The sequence below is a fragment of the Nyctibius grandis genome, chromosome 27 (assembly GCF_013368605.1).
Source record: "Nyctibius grandis isolate bNycGra1 chromosome 27, bNycGra1.pri, whole genome shotgun sequence".
Classification (NCBI taxonomy): Eukaryota; Metazoa; Chordata; class Aves; order Nyctibiiformes; family Nyctibiidae; genus Nyctibius; species Nyctibius grandis.
Window position 1 is genome coordinate 3,601,771 of NC_090684.1, and position 20,961 is coordinate 3,622,731.

At 59.7% G+C, this 20,961-nt stretch overlaps 1 protein-coding gene across 1 annotated transcript in view; it reads left to right on the top strand.

Moving 5' to 3' along the window:
- The first annotated feature begins 3,489 nt into the window (after positions 1 to 3,489).
- The window catches only part of ITPR3 (inositol 1,4,5-trisphosphate receptor type 3), a 41,639-nt gene continuing 24,167 nt past the window's right edge, over positions 3,490 to 20,961 (top strand). The window contains exons 1-9 of the mRNA XM_068419491.1: positions 3,490 to 3,868; positions 11,189 to 11,259; positions 14,928 to 15,049; positions 18,191 to 18,277; positions 18,467 to 18,625; positions 18,742 to 18,840; positions 18,961 to 19,044; positions 19,961 to 20,107; positions 20,494 to 20,589. Coding sequence (XP_068275592.1) covers positions 3,780 to 3,868; positions 11,189 to 11,259; positions 14,928 to 15,049; positions 18,191 to 18,277; positions 18,467 to 18,625; positions 18,742 to 18,840; positions 18,961 to 19,044; positions 19,961 to 20,107; positions 20,494 to 20,589 — 954 coding nt within the window. The 5' untranslated portion in view covers positions 3,490 to 3,779. The remainder of the gene's footprint in view (positions 3,869 to 11,188; positions 11,260 to 14,927; positions 15,050 to 18,190; positions 18,278 to 18,466; positions 18,626 to 18,741; positions 18,841 to 18,960; positions 19,045 to 19,960; positions 20,108 to 20,493; positions 20,590 to 20,961) is intronic.

Here is a 20,961-nt window from a genome sequence, read left to right on the forward strand (position 1 = left end):
CTGTCGGCAGAGCCTTCCTGCTCCCCGCTCTGCTCGCGCACAAAGCAGCGAGTGTCTCCCTTCCTCCCCCTCGAACAAAGGAGGCTACAGTTATTTTTCGCTTTCTTCTTCTAAGTGGCTTCACCCTTGAGTTCCCGGCCCTGATTTGGGATGCTTGAGGAGACGCATGCAAAAGCCAGATGGGGACCTGGCAGGGTGCAGGGATGCTGCTTGGGTACCACTACCCCACCTGCCTCCCCAGCCAGCATCCCTGCTCGCTCTCCTCGCCATCAGCAACATATGTGCTCCCAAAGCATCTGGACAAACCTGAGCTCCAGTTGGGCTCCTGTCCAACCCCAGGGGGCTACAATCCTGGCTGAACCTGTCAGAGGGTTGTGGCATGGTTGGGAAGGCAACACCATCCCACTTTGGGGAGTTCTTTTGCCAAAGGAGCATCCTGTGGACAGGGCTGGAGGGAAGGAGGTGGCCCCATAGGTTGAGCAGTTGCCTGCAAAGGAGTAATTTCAGCATGTGAAAGGAATGTGGCTCCAGCCTTGCCAGAGATGGAGGCTGTGCCTTAGGGATGGGGATGACTGCTGCTGGACTGACTCACCGGCTTCCTCGCTGGGAGGCAGAAACTCCCAGTTTATATTTATCACGTGGTTTAAAAAAGGGGGTAAGGAAGGAAACGCTCTTATTTTTAACTCCTCTATCTCCCCGGGGCCTGGGGTGAGCAAGTGCTGGCACAGCGAGGTGGCCATCCTGCTGCATGTGCCTGTGAGCATCCCCATGGCCGGGGCTGCTCCCTCACCTGAGGGCTGCAAACTGTTTGCAGGTCCCCACAGTATTTTGGGGTCTGAGCCCGTGCACAAAATGTCCCTGCAGGGTGGGAGCAGCCTGGAGACCCTGTGCAGAGTGGGGACATGCAGGGTGGGCAGCGTGATGGCTCAGTGTGGTTGTAGCTACGTTGAGGGCAGCTGAAAGCGACTGAGCCACAGGAGAAATGCACTTTTTTTTCTCCTAGAAGCGACCTGCCCGTGCTGCTGCCTGTGTGTTGGCAAACCTTGTGTGGCAGATGCTGGGGGTCCCTGTTCGTGCCCACCACAGGGTCAGAGCTGTCATGTCCCAGCTGCTTGGAGCTGCATGTTGCCCTCCCAGGGCTGGAGGATGGGGAGGGTTTCATCCATCCCGGCTCCATCCAGGGAGGGTTTGGAGATGCAGTGTCACCATCCCCAGGGTGCAGGGTAGGCAGGGCTGCACCCCAGAAACATTTTGGGTTCCCCATCCGCAACTGAGCTGATTTGGGACGTTCAGCCCCGAGGACGGGCTGGATGGGGTGTCCACCACCCTGGCACGGGGACGGGGCTGCCTTCTGCCGTGGGATGGGAAGGAGACGTCAAGAGGCTTTGTCTGGCTGCTCCCTGTTCTCCTGGGTGGGAGAAACCAGGCCAGACGCCTGTTTGTTTAGTGTGATGGTTTTTTTGCATTTCCAGATGATTTTTATTGCTGGGCACTCTGCAAACATGAGCTGTCCCTGGGGTTGAGGGATGATGGGTGCATGGGGAGCCTGCTTTGGGCCAGGCTGGGAGAGGCGGTGTCCAGCCTGGCCGTGCCCAGCGAGGCTGGTGGGACCGGTGTGGGCACCGGCACGGGCACACCGTGGTGCCCCTGGGTTGAGATGCTGCTTGTGCCTTAGATCAAAGCAGCTGATCTGTGCACAAAGTTTTGGTCTGTGATTCCTTGGGGGCTTTCTTTGAGCTCCTGTTGTGAAACCTTCATTTGCTTTTAACAGCAGCAAGTTTTTTTTTCTTATGATCTTCTCTTTTCCCCCTCTGTTGCCCTGAGATAAAGGCTTCTAAATTTGTCCTGTGCTGAAAACGCAGCTAATCCTGATGGACCTGAATTCGCATCTCCCCCAGAGGAATTGCACTAATTTTTTTCCCTTTGTTCTGCCAGGGGACCTGTCCGTTTCCTAGTGGAAAAAAAAAAAAAAAATCACTATTTAGGGCAAGGTTTATATTCCTGAAACCTGTGTGTTTGTTTGCGAAAAAAGAGGACAGGAGGGAAATAAATGAGAAAAGCATCATGCTTTTTTTTTTTTTTTTTCCCTTCTGATATTGTTTTTACAGCAGGCAAGTTTTAATTAAAGTGAGGAACTAGGGCACTTGTGCTGTCCAGAAGATGCTCTGAGGATGCGGTCCTTTCCCACCAGTGTTGTATTGGGAGCCTGGAGCTGCTCGCCCAGCCCTGCAGTGTTGGGTTGGCTGCGGAAAGGCTCCTTATGGGCTGCAGGGACTGGGTTGGCTTTGGAGGGGTGGGGGGAACTCCTTCCTGCCCACAGCTCCGGGTGGTGATGGGTGGGTTGGGTGCGGCAGTGTTGGGTGCTGGGTGAACCCTGCGGCACCGTCAGGCTGGATGGGGATGGGGATGGTGGCTGGAGTGTCGCCCTGGTTTGTGGGTGCAGGGAGAGAGCTGGTGCATTGGACAGGGGGAAGGTTTGGGTGATGGTGCGGGAGCAGGAAGGGGACAGAGGTGGTGAGAGGTGAAGCGGGACTGAACTAGTCCAGCTTGGGAGTGGCAAGCTGGCAGGAGGCAGCTGGGCTTCAGGAAGCCGCAAGCGCTCGCCTGGGGCAGAAAAATCCAGCGAGAGCTGCCATGTCCTCACCCGGGGCTTTCCCTGCTGCGGGTGGTGCGGGATCCCTGCGCCTGCCCCGGCCTGGGGGACGTGCTGGCCCAAGGGCAGCTCTTGGGGTGTAGGAGCAGGGGACGGAGACAGAGAGCTGCGGCTCCTGGTGTCTGCTCGTGCTGCAGCGAGGAGGGGGATGAAGCAAATGCAAGAGCAGGAACTGAGCTGTGGGGTGCTGGGGTGGCAGGAGAGGGGCTCGGTGGGACAGGGACTGGTCGCAGGAGTCGGGGGCCTCAGTTTCCCTCTGCCACGTGTGGGAGGGTGCGGGGGCAGCGGGAACACCCCAACGGCATCGGCCACGGGCTGTTGGGGCTGGAGGCTGAGGATGGCATCGCAGCCCGGGGCTCTGGCTGGGTGGACCCTCCGTTCAGCGAAAACACCCCAGGACCCCACCTCGCTCGCAAAAAACCCCCGGAGTCTTTCTAAGCAAGGGCAGCAAGCTCGGGAGACCCCCCGATGGGGCGGGCTGGGGGGTTTCTGTCCTGGGGAGCAGAGGCCGAGCACCCCGGGAGCCCCACTGGCCATGGGGTGGGGGGACACGGGGGGCGAGCACCCCGGGGAGCCCAGCTGGCCATGGGGGGGGGGACCCCGGGGGCCGCTCCAGGGCAGGGGGGGGTGCGCAGCCCCCCTAGCCCACGCTACCCCAAGGCAGGAGGCGGGGAGCGGAGGGTGGGGCCTCTTTTTGGGCACCCACCCCGAGGCAGCTCCGGTTCTCCTCCCAGGCCAAAACTATTTGCATGCTTTTTCGAGCAGGACTTCCTGATCGCCCTCCATTGGCTGCAGGTAGAGCTGTGCGGGGAGGGGGGCACGGGCAGCCGGGCAGAGCTCATGCAAACCCCTCACTGAGCTTCATCCCCCCCTCCCCAACTCCTCCTCCTCCTCCTCCTCGCCGCCCGCCCGCGCCTCCCTTCCTGCCCCGCACATGTAAAAGTTGTGCGTGGGGCTCTCGCTGCTGCCCCGCTCCCCCTTTTGCTGCTCGCAGGGAGCCAGCGAGAGCCGGGCTGGGGTGACACCCCCCCCCCCAAACCGGAGCAGGGTCCCCCCCTCCAAGCTCTGCTCGCCCCATGGTGGATTTCGGCAGGGGAAGGTGACTCCGGGAAGAAGCGGCACCACCATGAATGAGATGTCAAGTTTCCTGCACATCGGGGACATCGTCTCCCTGTACGCCGAGGGCTCCGTCAATGGTTTCATCAGCACTTTGGGGTGAGTGAGCTGCTCCCCGTGTCTGCCAGCCAGCCAGCCCGCTCCTGGGGCAGCCGGACACCGCAGCGGGATGGGACGGGACGGCGTGGATGGGGTGGGATGGGAAGGGAAGGTGGTGCTGAGCCTGAACCCCGTGGGAAAAGGGGCCAGAAAGCTCCAGGTGCTGCAGCAAGGATGGGCGCAGGTGCTGGGGAGGGGAGGCTGTGTGCCTCTGGGCTCTCCACCGGCTCCGGGTGCTGCCAGGGGCGGGATGTGGCCCTGGGGGGACCCTGCAGCCCACCCTCTCTGGCAGCCGTGGCCAAAACTGTTTCCCCCCCATTAGGGGCTGGGGGAGATGAAATGGGCTTAAGCAGTGAGAGGGGTCGGTGGGGTTAGGGAGGGGTTGTGTGTGGCTGAGCAGGATGATTCAGGCAGCCGGGATCCCTCGGCAGCACAGGGTGATTAAGTGCTTCCAGCCCTGTCCGCTGTGGCTGGAGGCTGCCGTCCCCTGGGACAGGCAGTGGTGGCTCTCGCTGTCCCCCCTCGGGGTCCCACACACCCCATGGTCAGCAGGGATCACTGCAGGGTCACCAACACCCGGGGGCCACCAAGCGCTGCTCAGAGCTTAGGGGACCAGGGTGCTGCCAGGTCCAGGCTGAGCCAACTCCTTGCAGCCCCCTGGACATGTCAGCATGGGCGAGGGGATCTCACAGCCCGACCTGGGGAGATGAGCAGAGAGCTCTGGGACCTGTTCCTTGTCCCCACTGTGTCTGTGCAAGCCAACGGTGCTGCTGAAGTAGGACCTGGGCAAAGCCAGGCCAAGACCTTCAGCGATGCCCTTCTCCATCCACTCTCTGCTCGCGTTTGCCCTGCGGGGTGGGGAGATGCCGTGTCCCCGCTGTGGTGAGGGCTCTGGTGGGGCTGTCGGATGCCCCTGGGCATGGGTGGGTCTGTTCCTGACCCCAAAGCAGGAACCCAAATCTTGCCCGCAGCCCCGTGCGGGTGGACGTGGGTCTGTGCCAGCGCGCCTGCCCCACGCTGCGTGCAGGAGAGGCTGAGCTCGGGCAGGAATGCTGCCTTGGATGGGATTCCTGGGGCAGGAGCTGCCCGGCTCTATAATCTGCGATGAATGCACTTGCTCCCACATGCCTATGTATAACCGGAGCTGTACATACCTTCGCCTACGTATGTTCGCTCAGCCACCGCTGGGCACGTGCAGCCTCCGGGCTAATGCCCGCCGAAGCCTGCCTTGGGCTGGCTGTGCAATGCCGCCCAGAAATGAGCTGCTGGGTGCAACTGGGTGCAGACCCGGGCACAAAATCCCTGTGCGTGCAACTATACGGTGTCAGGCAGAAGGTCCTGCACGTGCAGGATGCAGCCCGTCGGTGCCCAGCCCTTCCTAAATGGGTGGGGGAACATCCCCATGGTCCTTTTTGGAGAGGTCTCCTTGTAGCTGGTCCGCTCTCCCCGTGTCTGCGCCATCCCACGGCAGGGGCTGCAGCCTTGGCGGCTCAGCGCTGAGCACCCATCCAGCCTGACTGTGAAATCGGGTCTGGAGGATGCTCTGCTGGGACCCAGCACCAGTTATTAGCCCACGCAGCATGTCCAGTGGCTCACCAGCAGCTGGATTACGAGGTGTTTAGATTATTTGGAGCTCCGATCCCTTTGCACCTCTGGCCCCCAGGTCCCCCTTTTTTTAGGATGCTTCCCTAGACTGACTTATAAGCATCTGAAAAGCAGCGCTTGCTTGGAGAGCCCCTTCTCCCAGACCCCAGCCCTGCTTTCTCCGGGCTGTTTCCCACCCTCTGAAATTGTTTTCCCTTGTGCCCCACGACCTGGGAGACCCAACCACACCTTAAATCACTCCTGCGATAAGAGATTGGGTGACTCACCGAGAGTGCTTCTCCCTCGCCCTCGTGCCACAGCTTTGGGACCTTATTTAACTCATTTGCAAGGCAAATAGCCCAGCCAGCCCCACGCGGGTGCTGTGTGCCAGGCTGAGCACCCTGCCCTCCATCCTTCCTCGCAGAGGGACTGGTTTGGCTGTGGGATCGCTGGGGGTCTGCAGTGGGATCCTCTTTACACGGGATGACACGGAGTGTCACGTTAGGGACGTACCCCAATGTGCCGGTGCTGTGACATCCCTGCGCCAGCGTCCCGGCAGGGCAGTGGGCTCCCCCCGAGAGCGCTGCTGGGGTCTCTGGGGTGTCCTGGCTGATGTGGGTGTGAATGTCAACTAAATACCGACCCGGTGGTGCTTACAGATGGGGCCGCGGGGCTCTGTCTGTCAGTGCTCGGGATGCCCCGCTGGCGAGGGGCACAGCGGAGTTTGGAGAGGCTGAGGAAGGGGAAAGGGGTCTGGGGAGAGCACGGGGAAGGAGGTGGGGTGCACGCTGGGGATGCTCCCTCCTGCCTGGCCCTGCTGTGGCTCGTGCTTCCCGTTAAACCCATTAACCCCAGTGCTTTGTCACTGGTGGTGGCTGGCCCAGGAGCCCTGCCGCCCCGGTGACAGCCCGCAGCCCTGCCCTGCTCTGCGGGGAGATGGGCTGGGGCTGAGCCAGCACACGGGGCACTGGCCTTGCCTTCAGAGGGACGGGGTGCCGTCCTTTGCAGGAGCTCGCCAGGCTCTTAGCAGCTCTGCCACGAAAGCAGGAGCTTTCCCTTGAGCCCCGGGTGCACGGGGGTACCTGGGGGCTGACCGGCCGCTCACACAGCACCGGACTCCCCTCATTAGATCGGTGTCCCACAGTCAGTGGGGTGCCTTGAAAAGCAGTGAGGAAGCAGAATCAGGCCCCTTATTAACACTAAGTTTCAATTGATTTTATTTTTTATTTTATTTTAGTCTATTTTATTTTATTTCATTTTTTGAAGTGTTTTCCTCCCTTCATATGGGAGCTTGCTGAGGATGATGGAGGGGGTTGGTGGCAGAGGAGGCAGGGGGAGCCCTGCAGCCCCCAGCTGAGCCTCCTCTGCTCCCAGTCCCCCCAAATCGCGCTGTCAAAGGCCCCTGGGCACAAACCCTTCCTCCCACAGACCCTCTCCGCAGTGGCCGGTTGCTCTTAAGGAGGAAAAACATCCCACTGAAGGGTGGGGTGTCCTGCGTGCTCACGTGCTGGGCTAGGTGTGGGAACGCTGAGCCAAAATACCCAAACTAGCGAAAACAGCCCAAAAGGAGGGGGTTACTGAGGAAGCCCCGTGGCAAGGCAGGGCGAGAGCTGGCCGCTGTAAAGCAGCAGCCCCCCGAGGTGTCGGGGAGACCAGCCACGCTGCTGGTCTCATCCCTCAGCCATGCTGCTCTGCGCCCTGGGAGCGACACGGTCCCTTGGGGGAGATGGGGGACGGGATGGGTACATCAGAGATGCCAGAAGTGGTTTTGAGGACATGGGGAGGTGCCCAGGAGGAGTTTGTGAGACGCAGGGACCCGAGGGTGGTTTGGTTTTCCCTCTTGGCTCGATTTGAGGTGGGGAAGGGCTCTGCGGGGCTGCCCGACTTCGCTGCAGTGGCTTCGCTGCTGCAAATTAAAGGTGTCCGAGGAAATGGCAGCTTGAAGTGGTTTGGGACAAAAGCAGCTGCGTGTGTCAGGGGTGTGGGGTTGGCGCTGAGCAGCAGCTTCGCCAGGGCACGGCACCCCTGTGGAGCTTGGCTGTGCGGCTGCTTTGCTGCTTAGGGACTATGGCTGGTAACTCCTGGGAGATCCAGGCTTTTGGGACCAGGTCTGGGATGGGGGGGAACCAGCCGCTGATATGGGGTGCTCTGCAGGGATCATCCAGGCGAAGCAAACCAAGCAGGGAGAGGAGCTCGGAGACCTTGATTTGGTTCGTGCTGCAGCGTGATGGATGTTGGTGATGCTGGGAGCCCTGGGAGACACTGCTGTGACGAGTGTCCCCATCCCATCTTGTGTCCCTGATAAGCCAGCACCGAAGGGCCAGAGCCAGAGAGGAGCAGAAATGCAGTGCAGGTGCCTGTGCTTTGCCAGGGGCACGTGCTGCCCCGTCCCTGCCATCCCCGGGGCTCCCAGGACGCGCCGGGGGCTTGGGGACAGGCACTGGGGGCTTGCAGAAGGGTTGGCGGCAAACCTGCCTGGATGGCGGCTGGCTGTTTGAGGTGAAATAACACCTTTGGCAGCTGTAATTGTGATTGCAGGTGGATTTGCAGGGTGGAGCATTACGGGGAAACGCAGCTGGTTAAAGGGTAACTCCAGCTCTGCCGGGTCAGGACGAACTCGCCTCTGCGGGGAGGAGAACGTGAGGGCGAGAGCGGCTTCCTCCTCCCGGTGCTGGGACAGCGGGGGGGAAAAAACTGCATTTTTGTGGCTTTATTTTTATTTTTATTCCTCCCTGCGGGCTCAGTGCCCATCCTGCACCCCAAACCGGAGGGGCTGACCCAGCCCTCTGCCCAACAGCGAGTTCTCCTCCTCCTCCTCTTCCTCACCTCCAGGGGCTGGTGGGCTTTGCAGTGGGGTGCTCCTGCCTGAGCTGGGGCTCCCCTCCTCCCAGAGCTCTCCTTCCCTGCGCACCCCCGGACCGTGCCGTGCCGGGGCTCCCCACAGCCAAGGAAGACCTCTCCTCTCCTCTCCTCTCCTCTCCTCTCCTCTCCTCTCCTCTCCTCTCCTCTCCTCTCCTCTCCTCTCCTCTCCTCTCCTCTCCTCTCCTCTCCTCTCCTCTCCTCTCCTCTCCTCTCCTCTCCTCTCCTCTCCTCTCCTCTCCTCTCCTCTCCTCTCCTCTCCTCTTCCCCAGCCCAGGTCCCCGTCGCTGGAGCGGCTCCTCTGTGTCAGCCCCAGCTGGCCGCTGTCCCCAGCGAGGCTCGGGGTGTCGAGCTGGACGAGCTGCTTTTCCCCTGACCTCCGGCGAAGGCTCTGCCTCGTGCGAGGCCAAGCGCGCTGGCCCCGGGCCAGGGAATCACTTTATGTTCGAATTTTATTTATTTTTTTTTTTTTAAAGCATGCAGAAAGCCCCACTGGAACCACTTCAGTGACTTGCACGGCTTAAAACTAACCAGATGCTTGCCCGCGCTTCGCTGGGCTCAGCGATGCGCAGGATCCGGCCCCTCGTGCTCCCCAGGGGGGTCATTTGAAAAGGCAAAAAAGGGGATGTTTTCATCGGCGCATCGAGCCTGCTGCTTCGCCCAGGATCTCCCTCCGGGTGCTCACACACCAGCAGCCTGTTTTCTCATTAACACCTGAGAAATGAAAGCCACCCCTCCGTGTGCCCGGCGTCCTCAGCCCCGCGGCGCGGCCCCGCTGCTCTGATAGCAGAGGGAGCTCCGCTCTGCCCCGTCCCGCCGGGCTAATGCGGGTTGTTAGTGGAAATAATCCTGGCCCCAGCAGTCACCCAGGTGCCTCGTGTCCACACTGTCAGAATCCTTTTATTTTCAGCAATTTTTAAACTGAAGAATGTTAGTCTGGAGTATTGGTTTAATGAAAAATAACACTTTGCGTTCCTGCGGAGTGTGTAATCCTAGGATTAAAGATGCTCAGACTGCCTTGAGATTATTAACTAATTAAGACTTCCAGCCTGGCAGGTCACTATCTCTGATCCTGCGTGGGGGAACAGTACCACCGGGTGCAGGGAAGCGGGCAGAGCCGGTGTGGGTGGGAGGCTCCCGCGCTGGTTACTTCGGCACTGAAAATGGGCCACGCGGGTCAGGCGCTTCCTCGGAGACCCCCCTAAGTGTGATGATGGAGGGGTTTTAATTTGTAAAGTGCACAGATGAATTGAGCCTTCTGCTGGCACTGGTGGGAGCTGGGCACGTGCTGAGGGTTGGTGCTTTGCTGGCCCCGTGGGTCAGCCGGGGCTCAGCCTTCCGTGGTCTTTGCTCCCAGGCGCATCGAGAGTGTTTGTTCCTCCCTGTCCCTCGTCAAAATAACAGTAATAGAAACCAAAACCACCTACAAGTGGCATCGGGGCTGGGCTGAGGCTTTGCATAACTCCTGTGGGGCGTTTGCTGAAACCCCGCAGGTTTTGGTGTTTTTTAACAATCTTTGAGGTCTTTGGTAATTGTTTGTAAGCTTCTGCTGCCACCAAAAGCTTTAGAGATACTGGTTTTCTCTCTTTATTTGAAATGTAAGGTTAATCTCCCCCAACCCCGGGGAGCTCTAAGGAGCTGGTGGCAGGGCAGTGGCAGCGCTGGGTGTTCACAGCACCCTCCCAGCCCGCGCCGCCACCGCCAAGGACGCAGCAGCGCCGGGGTCCCCAGGGTCCCAATCCATCAGCGTGGAGGCCAAGTTCCTCTCTGCCGAGCTATCCAAAGGAATTTTCCCCTCCTCCGGAGAGCTGGGGGAAGGAGGCTGGATCTGCGAGCTGGATTTCTGTCTCTCTTGCCAACCCTTTGCAGCACAACACATCCACCTCCGGCAACGTTTTGGCTGTTGGGTTTGTTGGGGGGGTCGAGAGTCCCTTGGGGAGCGGAGGGAGCAGCACGGGCTCCGCTGTGCCCTGTGCGGCCGTGCCATGTGCATGCAGCTCGTTTCTCCAGGCTGCATCTTCCCCGCTGTCCCCAGGACAGATGGGTCTGTTCCTGCATCCACTCGCTCACTGGCTGCCTGAGTTCAGCCTCCACAGGTGGGGACACGCTTCTCACTTCCTCGCCTGGGGCAGGAGCAAAGTTTCTCTCCATGGTGCATCACTTCCCAGGGACTGGGAGAAAGCAGGCGAGCGGGTCCAGCCTGTCTCGCTGGAGCACCCAGTTCCCTTGAAAGCCCGTGCAGACCGGGTGGCCCCGGCACTGCGAGCCCCTCAGGCGATGCTCGTCCCTCCGTGCTTTGGGGGCTGAGCAGAACCTTGTGCCGGGTTATTCTTTGCTGTTCTTGATAACTTTGGAAAGCAACGTCCCATCTAACCTCAAACTGGTTCTCAGCACCCAAGGCCAAGCCTGCAGGATTTTGCTCAACGTTGGGAAAACAAAGAGGTGGGCAGGGAGGAGACACGGAGCCCTTCTCATCTGATGGGCAGAGCCACCGCCTCTGATCAGATAATAATTAATAACTGGTTTCGGGGGGGCCCTGCTGCCTCCATCTGCAGCAGCTGCACCCTCTGCGTCCCGGTGAAGAAGGAGAACCATGGAATGAAAGTTGAACCCATCACGTGCCAGAGGAACAGTGAAAGAAATGGCAAGTGGTGGCGAACAAGGGGCGATGTGTCTGGAGCAAGCACCCGAGAGGGGCTGCTCACTCCAGGGGCCGAGCATTGTCCTGCTAAATATTTTTAGAGTGCAAATGGGTGGAAAACAGGAGACGCAGCTTTAGGTGTTGTCGGTTTGGACCAGGTGATGGTGGCGCAGCTCAGGCCCCGCTGTCACCTCGTTGTCACTGACCCCCCTGCTCCTGCTTTTGTCCCCGCGCAGGCTGGTGGATGATCGGTGCGTGGTGGAGCCGGCCGCCGGCGACCTGGACAACCCGCCCAAGAAGTTTCGAGGTGAGACTGGGGCTGGGCTGGGGCAGCACCGTCGCTGCCATGAGCGGCCTCGGGGATGATGCTGGCATCCGTGCCGGGGATGAGGACCAGGGTCCCAAGCATCCCAGCTCGCCCGGGGCTGGGACGTGCTGCTTGTGCTTTGCAGAGGAGCCCGGAGAGATCTCAGGCAGCCTCCGTAGGCTTGTTGCTGTGGCTTGGCCAAACCACCTGCCTTCCTCTGTTTGCTTCTGGGGTCGTTTATGCGTTTATTGGAACCATGTCCATGGTGGGATGGTCCTTGGGACCCCTTAGCCCAGCCCTAAGGAGCAGGGGTGGCCGGGAGCCACCCTCTGCAAAGGTGGGTCCGACCATCCCGAAGTGCATCCCTAGGAATGCTGGCAGCGGGGTGTCTACCCACCAGGAGCCAGGGACAGGAGGAGACGGACAGAGGGGCCGTTGCAACAGGCAAACTATTTCAAGGCGAGCCTGTTTGTTAGCACTCAGCACTAATTACAGCTGCTGTGCTTGGCTGCACCTCAGAGAGCTGGGGGATTAAGCCACCCATTTAGGAGGCAGGCAGGGCTTAGGGAGAGATGGTAAATCCTCATCTGTCCTCAGCCATCACGTTTTGGGCTGCGTCGTCTCCTCCGGTGCTCAAGGCTGTGCTCATTATTTCCCATTTGGGAAATAACTCCGGGCAGGAGCGGGCAGGAGCAGGCAGGAGCGGCCAGGTCCAGGCGGAAAAGGGGATGAGTCAGTGGAAGCCAGGGCGGCTCCTGGCCCATGGAAATGGTCTGGAGAAGCCAGGACAGGCCGCTGGGAAAAGCAGGTCGTGCCTCCTGCTACCCCGGTTTGCAAGCCCTGGGGCTGGCCAGTGAGGTGGCCTTGACCTTCGGGCTCCCCAGGGAGCAAATGGCTGCGCTGAGCCCAGGGGATCACGTCCCTGTGTCCTGGTTGGGTTTGAGTGCCCGATGCCCGGAGCACATAGCTGGGGAGCTGTGATATTTCCCCAAACCAGTGATTGTGGCGTGGGATTTGGGTGTTGGTTTAGGGCAGCCGTTCCTTTCATCCCAGCTACTGTAATTTCAGGCCCCTCTTTTAAAAAGATCTATTTAAATATGGGTTCCCCGCTTTGCTTTGTGCCCCCACCTCTTTCTCAGGGTGGCTTTAACATCCCACGGCAGGGACCCTTCCCCATGGGGGTCCCACCCAAGCAGTGACCTGCCTCTCCACGGGAGCCATTGCCACTAATTTGTCCTGGGGCTAATTAGCGAGCCATCCGACAGCTCCCCAGAGCTCTGCACAGCCCGGGGAGCCGTCCCGCTCCCAGACATTGGTGGGGCTGGATGGGAAGAGCTGGAAGCAGCCGTGGGGTGGCCAGTGCAAGCCTTGTCCCAGCAGCTGCATTGCCTCCCTGCCTGGCCATGGGCGGGTGTTGGATCTCTGTTCCAGGCCAAGGACTGGTCTCGACTCAGCCCTGCTCCACGCAAACCCTATCAGGATATCCAGGCGCTTGTTGTAATGGCCGGAAAAGTAGCGGTCTGCCTTCTTGATAGCTATCACCGCGAGGGAGGTAAAAACAACGGGCTGCTGCTGTTCCCCTGCGGCAGCAGCGAGAGGCTTAAGAGGATTTTCATGTGCTGTCGCCGTCCCCGTATCCTGTGGCCGGACCCTGCCCTATCCTGCGCTGCGCTGAGGCCCGGCTTGGCTTCCCGGTGGGAAAACAGGACCCTTCTCCCTGAGTCAGGTCCAAATGGTTTTTTGGACATGGCAAAACCCAGCTGGGAGCCTGTCCCTGCAGCGAGGGACGCCCGAAGGACACCTGGCACCTCGCAGTTATTTGCTTTTCTCTGTGGTTTCTTTGCCCCTCCGAGGCTCTTCCCAGCCCCACGTTCAGGCACATCAGGAAAAAAAGCAAATAAAGCGCTTCAGTCCTGCGCTGCGATGGCTGCGGGACCCCGGCCGGGCCCCACTCCCCCCCGGGGGGGTTTGCAGGAGGTTTTGCCTCCGTGGCCGTGCTGGGTCGTGGCGGCTCGGCCCAGCCTCGCTCTGCTGGGTTGCTCTCGCCGGGCAGTGCTGACGTGGGAGCTTTCCTCTCCTTCCCACTTTTCCGCCCACCATCCGTCTTGCAAAAAATTATTGTCGGTGCTTAAGCCTGGGGGCCAAAATCTCTGCCTTTCGATGCTGGAGCCTTTCTGTGTGCAAACAACTCTGTGCCTCAGTTTCCCTCGTTGCAAAACAAGGCTTAGGATTGAGAGGGGGACGTCAGGCAGCTCCTCAGGGCAGGGTGTTTGATTTGCACCTATCTCTTAATAGCTATATTGGGGTTTTTTTCCCTCCCTTCCTAGTTTCTACTTTCTACCAGGTCCTTTTGCAGCCTAATTAGCAATTTAATGAAAACGATTTAAGGTGGTGCAGGTGGCCCAGGTGTTTCTGTAGCCCTGCTCAGAGGAGAAGGTGGGAGAAGGCAGCCGGGCGTTGCAGCAGCTACGCTGGGTCCCCGGCTCCGAGCCCGGCGTTGCAGCCTCTCTGGCACGGGAGATGCCGTTAGCAAAGAGACCTGTAAAACGAAATGTGAAACTTGGCCTCTCCCCAGCAGCCCGAGCCGGTGAGAACTGTGCTCTGCGCTTGTTTGGTCGTCACTCCCAGGTAAATAAATACGTGCTTGCCAGCAGCTCGGGACCGGGGCCAGAGATGGAAGTGATTTTTTTTTTTTTTTCTTTTTGTGTCTGAAGTTTCTGGGCTGCTATTTCAGGCATAATTAGGGCGATCCGGGCTGCAGAGCCCTTCCTGCCCTCGCCCCGCACAGCTTCCAGCCCCGGACAAGGGTTTGGGAGGTGTAAGTGACTCCTCGTCTCCAGACATCTGCTCTCGTGCTTCGGTTCCCAAAGCCTGGACCTGGGTGTCTGCACTTCCCGACCCCCGTCCTGGGGTAAAACAGGCAAACCGGGGCAGTCCGCAGAGCAGAGCTACGCTGCAAGTGTTTGGGGGAGCTGGGATGCAAACCTGTGCCTTTTCAGGTCCCCAAATTGGTGCTTTTAGGACTGGAAATGCAGCTGTTGACATACAGATGTTGGGAGCGGTTGCTCGTAGCTTCCAGCGCCGGGGATTGAGGCTCCTTGTGAGCAGTCACGGGGCAGCAGCGGCGTGTTTGCCAAACCGGCGTGTGCCGATGGCACGGCTCGCTTGGGGTGGCCGGTGGGCAGGTAACGAGGGAGGTGTGGAGACGTCTGCTCGTGTCCTGGTGTCATGGTGCCCATGTCCTGCTGGCTTCCCTCCCTCCCAGCGGGATCCTCTCCTCCTCTGGTACAGCTGGGCTTCATCAGTGCTCTTTCTCCCCCTGAAGTTTTCCTTCCCAAATTGCGCGGCCGTTTCCGATGGGAACACTTCTATCGTGAGTCCAAGAAGTGGAGTCACTCCTGGACTCATTATTTACCCTGATTTGAAACTAATCCACCAGCTAGTACAAGGTGACGTGACCCTCCACCAGTCCCAGCCACGTCTCCCTGGGACCCCCCCAGCAGCGGACGGGGTTGTGGTGGGTCCGGAAGACCATCTCCCAGTGATGCTGCTGGGATTGGAGCAGTGTCCCAGAGGAGCACTCACCTCTGCCCCTCGGTGACGTTGGCCCTGCTGGCTGGTGGCCACGTGGCTGCTGTAGCCTCACGCTTGCCTTCCTTTCCTCCCAGATTGCCTCTTCAAAGTATGTCCCATGAACCGCTACTCTGCCCAGAAGCAGTACTGGAAGGCCAAGCAGACCAAGCAGGACAAGGAGAAGATTGCGGACGTGGTGCTGCTGCAGAAACTCCAGGTGAGCGGGGCTCCTCGGGGCAGGGGCACGAGGGACCGTCCTTCCCGGGGTGGACAGTCCCTGTGGGTTCATTGGGTGACGATGCCCGAACCTCTTGTTGTGCAAATCCTGATATGTTTTGCTTCCCAGAAAACAGCCTGCGTGGGAGGCCAGGACCTGCCCTGGCTTTTGCTGTATCCCTCTGCTCAGCTCTGTTGTCTCCTGTCCCACCACCCTCCTCTCACCATGGACCATTAGCCACAGCCCCTGTTTCTAGAGGAATGGCTCCTGTAGCTGCCAGCTCTTGATTAGCCATGGGATACTGTGTCTAATAAGGGGGTTTTGAGATAGGAGCCATGTGAGGTCCTTTGCGCTGGCACCTGCAGGACTGAGTGTCACAGTCCCAGATGGACCATCCCTTCTGCGCCCTGGGTTACCCTTCTTACGAGGTGCTCTGATCTGGCCTCTGATGTGAGAGGCAATCGAACCTTGGGTCCTGCCCCAGGCTCCTGATGGGGCTTTCATGCCATGCCTGCACGTGTGCTCCTGGCGCAGCGGGGAGCCCTGGGCAGCGTGGCACGGCCAGCCTTGGTCTGTGCCGTGATGGCGCAGGGTGAATACACCAAGGAGCCACAGATGATTTTGTTGCTCCCATGCAAGGTAGATGTCCCAGGGAAGACCTGCAGAGAAGGAACCAGGGGACTGAGCCGGCAGGGAGAGGAAGGGAGGGGTATGATGCTGCTTTTGGGGTGAGAGGTGGTGTCCACTTGCCTTTCCACCCTCATCACCGTGCCCAGCTTTTGCTGTCTCAGCCCTTCTGATGCTCCTTGTGCAGAGGAGCCCACGGCAGAGCAGGGAGAGGTGTTCTGCGAGCACAGCCCCGCACCCCCCGCAGCACCCAGGGGTGCCTGGCACGGAGGCAGCCGGGACCTGCTCCAAAGGGCTGTGGAAGAGAAAGGCTCCTGTTGACTTCCATGAGGTTTGGAAAAGGCCCATGTTAAACATTGCATAATCGCCTCAGACAGCTGGCGAGGCCCCGAGGATGATTCATAAAACCGAAGCTCAGGAGAGATTCATTAAATCATCTCGTCAGGCTTCAAGCCCAGCCCCACAGGTCCCCCAGTTTTGCCTTTGGGGAGCGAGGTCTGATGCAGTGTCCGGACTGGGCGTCCTGGCTTGGCTCGGCGATGCCGGGACAGGGTCGGTGCCTCCTGCCGTGTCCAGCTGTACGTGGTCGCTGGCGAATGGAAACACTATTTTCCTGCTCCGGTTGGACTGTAACTTGTAATGTCAACAGCTGTACTGGCCACGACTGGACAGAGAGGCTCATTTCTGAGCCTGATTGATTGCACCTTCGTTAAGATTTGTCTTAAAGAGATTCTGTCATTTCCTCGCTCCTTTCCGCTGCTCCCGGTGTTGCCCTTTTGGCAAACGCTCCCGCGCATCCGGAGCCAAGTGCCGGGGGAGCCCGGGCAGGGAGGGAGCTCTCTGCAAACCGCTGCCCGTGCTGCTGCGAAGCCCCTGGACGTCCTGGCAGGACGCTGGACTCCAGGCTGCGATTTATCAGCGTCTCCCGCAGGCTGAAAACATCTTCCAACCCACGGAGATAATTTCCAGACGTGGGAGCAGCCTGGGTCTCGAGTGGAGGATCCCTGCCCAGACGTCCACGATGCCCCCGGTTGCCTTCCCCAGCTTGTGCTCTTGTGCCGTTGCTTTTAAGTGGGTTTAAGGCTCGGTGATTTGCGGCTGGCTAATTGTAGGTGCAGCCAGACACCGTGGAGACGTGCCGTGGAGGCTTTCCTCCCGCTCTGCTGATGTCTCCCCATTCTCCCTGCACCCTCCTGGGCTGCATCCCTGACACCCCATCCCACCGTGGCTTAGGGACAGACCCCATCCCATCCACGGGACAGGCTGGGAACATCAGCCCCCACCGTGGGTTTGCGCGCTCGGGGCAGCCGGTCCCCGCTCCTGGCCCTGCTGGTGTTCGGCGAGGGAGGAGCTCAGATCTGGACGCAGATCTAGGACGTGCCACGGTGCCAGATCTCTTGCCGGAGCCGTGTTGCTCCATGGGCTTGTTGTTAAACTCGCAGTTCTGCATCGGTGCGGGAATTCTTGGCAGCACGTTTGTTTTCCTGATGGCAGCAGCCACCGCCGCGGGGCTCATCCCCCGTGTGGCACCCAGAGCTGCGTGGGGACAGAGCGGGGACTAAAGGGGTGGTGACATTCAGAAGAGCGAAGGGTTTGTACTGCCACGACATGTGCTGGGCACATGCAAAGCCCTGGCGTCACCTGCTCGGGCACTCAGGGACCACCTGCCCCATCCTCCCGGTGCGGAGCTGCGATTCCAGCTGTGTTTCCCAATTCCTTCTGCCCTTCAGTGAAAGGGGGCAAAAGCAGGATAGGAAAGGGAGGGAGATGCTCTCCCAGCTCCATCCCTTCCCATCCCACCTGCGGGGGAGTGCTGGGCTGGCGCTGCCCGGGCTGTGCCCAGGCTGGTGCCGGCGCTGTCAGCGCACCCTCACCATTCCCAGACACATCCACTGCAGGAGCAAGTTCCTGCCTTGCTCCGTGTACGTTGGCATCACTCCTCCGACTGCCAGAGCCACCGCACGGAAAATGTCTGTGGTTTTGGAGAGAGGGGCTGCAAGAGGTGCTGAGCAATCTGCTCTTGGGGCATCTTGGCTGGCAGGGACACATCCTGCCGCATGCGCTGCAGCACGTCTGGACGTGCGGCCGTCTCTGGGCACGGTGCCTTTTGCTCTTTGGTCTCGGTGCTGCCGGGAGCCCCCTGTCCCCACAGCCCTGCTGCAGTGGGGCTGAGATGGGTGAGTTGCCCACATGCACAGGGTCCCTTTTTGGTGCTGCCCTATAAGACCTGCTGGGGTTTTTGGGGAATTTGGGTGCCATTTTGTCCCTGTCCTAAGTTCTAAGTCCTTGGTTTAAAGCTTGCATGGACTTCATACAGCTGGTCAGGGCCACACCAGGGTCCTGGGCTGAGCTCTTGGATGCTGAGGACCATATTATAGCTCTGGGGGATGGAGGGATGCTGATGCTGCATCCCAGCCTGTCCCATAGCTGAGGGTGCAGGTAGCCCCTCCGGGGCTTGCTGCAGGGGGTGAGGAAGGTACTGCTACACTCAGCTCTTCTCCTTTTGGTGTTCAGCATGCAGCCCAGATGGAGCAGAAGCAGAACGAGACGGAGAACAAGAAAGTTCATGGGGACGTGGTGAAATACGGCAGCGTCATACAGGTACGGGCGCTGGCTCTGCCCTCCTCTGTGCTCGGCCAAGGGGTTTTGGGGGGAGATGCACAGATCCAGCACACGTGAGTCGGGCAGCTGCTGGGAAGGGGCTCGCAGGATCACTCCTGGGTACGACCAGCCTGGGGACCCTGGGGGGGGCTGCACCGCTGCAGCCCACCCCAGCGTTCGCCTTCCCAGCTCCTCCACATGAAGAGCAACAAGTACCTGACGGTGAACAAGCGGCTGCCGGCCCTGCTGGAGAAAAACGCCATGCGGGTGACGCTGGATGCCACCGGCAACGAGGGATCCTGGCTCTTCATCCAGCCCTTCTGGAAGCTGAGGAGCAACGGAGATAACGTGAGCGAGGGGCTGCAAAGCCCCCGAATGAAGCTGTGCAGAACGCACCACGCGTGCCGCCTGCCAGGGCCGCCCGGGCTCATCCCTGCTCCCTCCCTTCCCATTTTGCTCCCTAGGTAGTCGTGGGAGACAAAGTCATCCTGAACCCCGTCAACGCCGGGCAGCCGCTGCACGCCAGCAACTACGAGCTCGCTGACAACGCCGGCTGCAAGGAGGTACGGGGAGGCTGGGCTGCCTGTGTGGGGTTTGGCTTTTGGGGCTTGCCTGGGTTTTTGCCTTTTTCTTCCTTTTTCTCCTTGTCCCAGGGATCATGACCTCGCTCTCTTGCTCCTTAGGTGAACTCGGTCAATTGTAACACCAGCTGGAAAATCAACCTTTTCATGCAGTTCTGTGACCACATGGAGGAAGTGCTGAAAGGGGTAAGGAAGGAGGTTCGGGGCTGCCGGCTGCGCGGGACACGGTGGGCTCTGGGGCCCCGGTCCCCTGCGGGGGCAGGACGTGTGAAGCCGTTTGGCTGCGTGACAAGGGCAGAGGAAAGAGATCCTGCCTTGAGGACCTTGATTTCTAGGAGAATTCATCACTTGGAGAACTTAACAGCAAGCTAGAGTTGGATATTTTAGTATCTCCTGGCAGCAGGTACCCAGGGGCGGGGGCATGAAATTACCCTCTACCTTATTGTATTAAATTGGCTCTCGAGGACAATACGAGGCACACGCAGTGCCAGCCGTGGCTTCGAGCTGCAAGGACAATTTGGGGCTGTTTAGCCGTGCAGCAGGGCTGGCTGTTGCCTGGGAAAGGAACTTTCCCTGCGGAGCTATTGTTCGGGGCTGAGGTCTTCCAGGAAGCATCTGGATGGATATTGATTGTTATGATCTTACAGACCCTCGTCCCCAGGCACCGCACTTATCCCCGGCTTCCCGCATCCCCTGCATCCTCCTCCCCGGGGCCTTAATGCCTTAAACACATTGGTGAGCTCCAGGGATGTAAAGTGGTGGGTTTGCACCCATTTTACAGCCTGGGGAGGGGAAGCAAAGAGAAGTGGCTTGCGGGTGTAAAGGGAGTGATGGCGTTGCAGGGTGCCCCGTGCCCTCCCCTGGGTCCAGAGGAGCATTTGTGCTGCCAGAGGCATGTTTTAGCACAGCTCAGGGAGGTAGGACTGGAAGATCTGACGGTGCCCTGTGATGCTCAGGCTCACACGGTCCTGCCATGCCATGACTGGGAGCTGTGCTCTGCTCTGGATCGTGTACCTTTGCAGAACACGGGGTCACAGGAGGAGATAACGTTGGCTTGCAGGACAGCCATGTTCTTGGGTCTCACCACCATGTCCTGGTCCAGGGGGATGTGGTGAGGCTCTTCCACGCCGAGCAGGAGAAGTTTCTCACCTGTGACGAGTACAAAGGCAAGCTGCACGTCTTCCTCCGCACCACCCTGAGACTGTCGGCCACCTCGGCCACCAGCTCCAACGCCCTGTGGGAGGTGGAGGTGAGCAGGGAGGGGATGGAGCGTGTGTCCGTGGGCTTTCGGGGTACCTCTGTGGGCTGCTGTGCTTTCCCCAGGGGGGTTTGCTAGAAGCAATGGTTATTTCTATACATTTCCACCTCTAGTAGCCTGACTGCCCTGGTTGAAGCCAGCACAGGGCTCGAGCTCCATGAGAGCGCTGGGAACTGCAGCTGCTGGTGGATAGGCACCAGTGTCTGAGCTCTGCACCCCGAGTATATTTGCACCCTGAGTATATTTTTGAAATAGGACGGGGCTCTTATCACCGGTGTGTTTGCCCCAGGGTCAGCAGAGACTCAGAGACCCGACCGGCATCCCGGCTCCTCGCAGCTCCATGTGCCACCAGCTAATCTCTCCTCTGCTTCTCCTAGGTGGTCCACCACGACCCATGCCGAGGGGGAGCTGGGCACTGGAACGGCTTGTACCGCTTCAAGCACCTTGCCACGGGCAACTACCTGGCAGCAGAGGTAAGGGGGCGAGCAGGGGGACACAAAGACCTGCCCTGCCCTCGAGAGGCTGGTACCTTCCCTCGCAAAGGCAGTGCCCACCAGCCCTTAGACAGAGCGGCGGTGCCCAGGATTGCTTCTGGCCCCGCTCCTGTTTGCCTTTGGAGCCATCCTGCCCCGGGCCTCCGCGGCTCCTCCTTGCTCTCCGGAGCTGTTGGCACTGGGGCTGTGAGCATCATCGTCCTCTGCCTGTTTGCAGGGCGAGGCTTTGCCCGCTGAAATCCCCCACCCCACGGTGCAGGGGTTCGCTTGCCAAAATTGCTGTGCACTGGCACAACCTCCTGGTGAGGTGGAAGTGGGAGATATTTCATCCTGCTGTGTCTAACTCTTCCC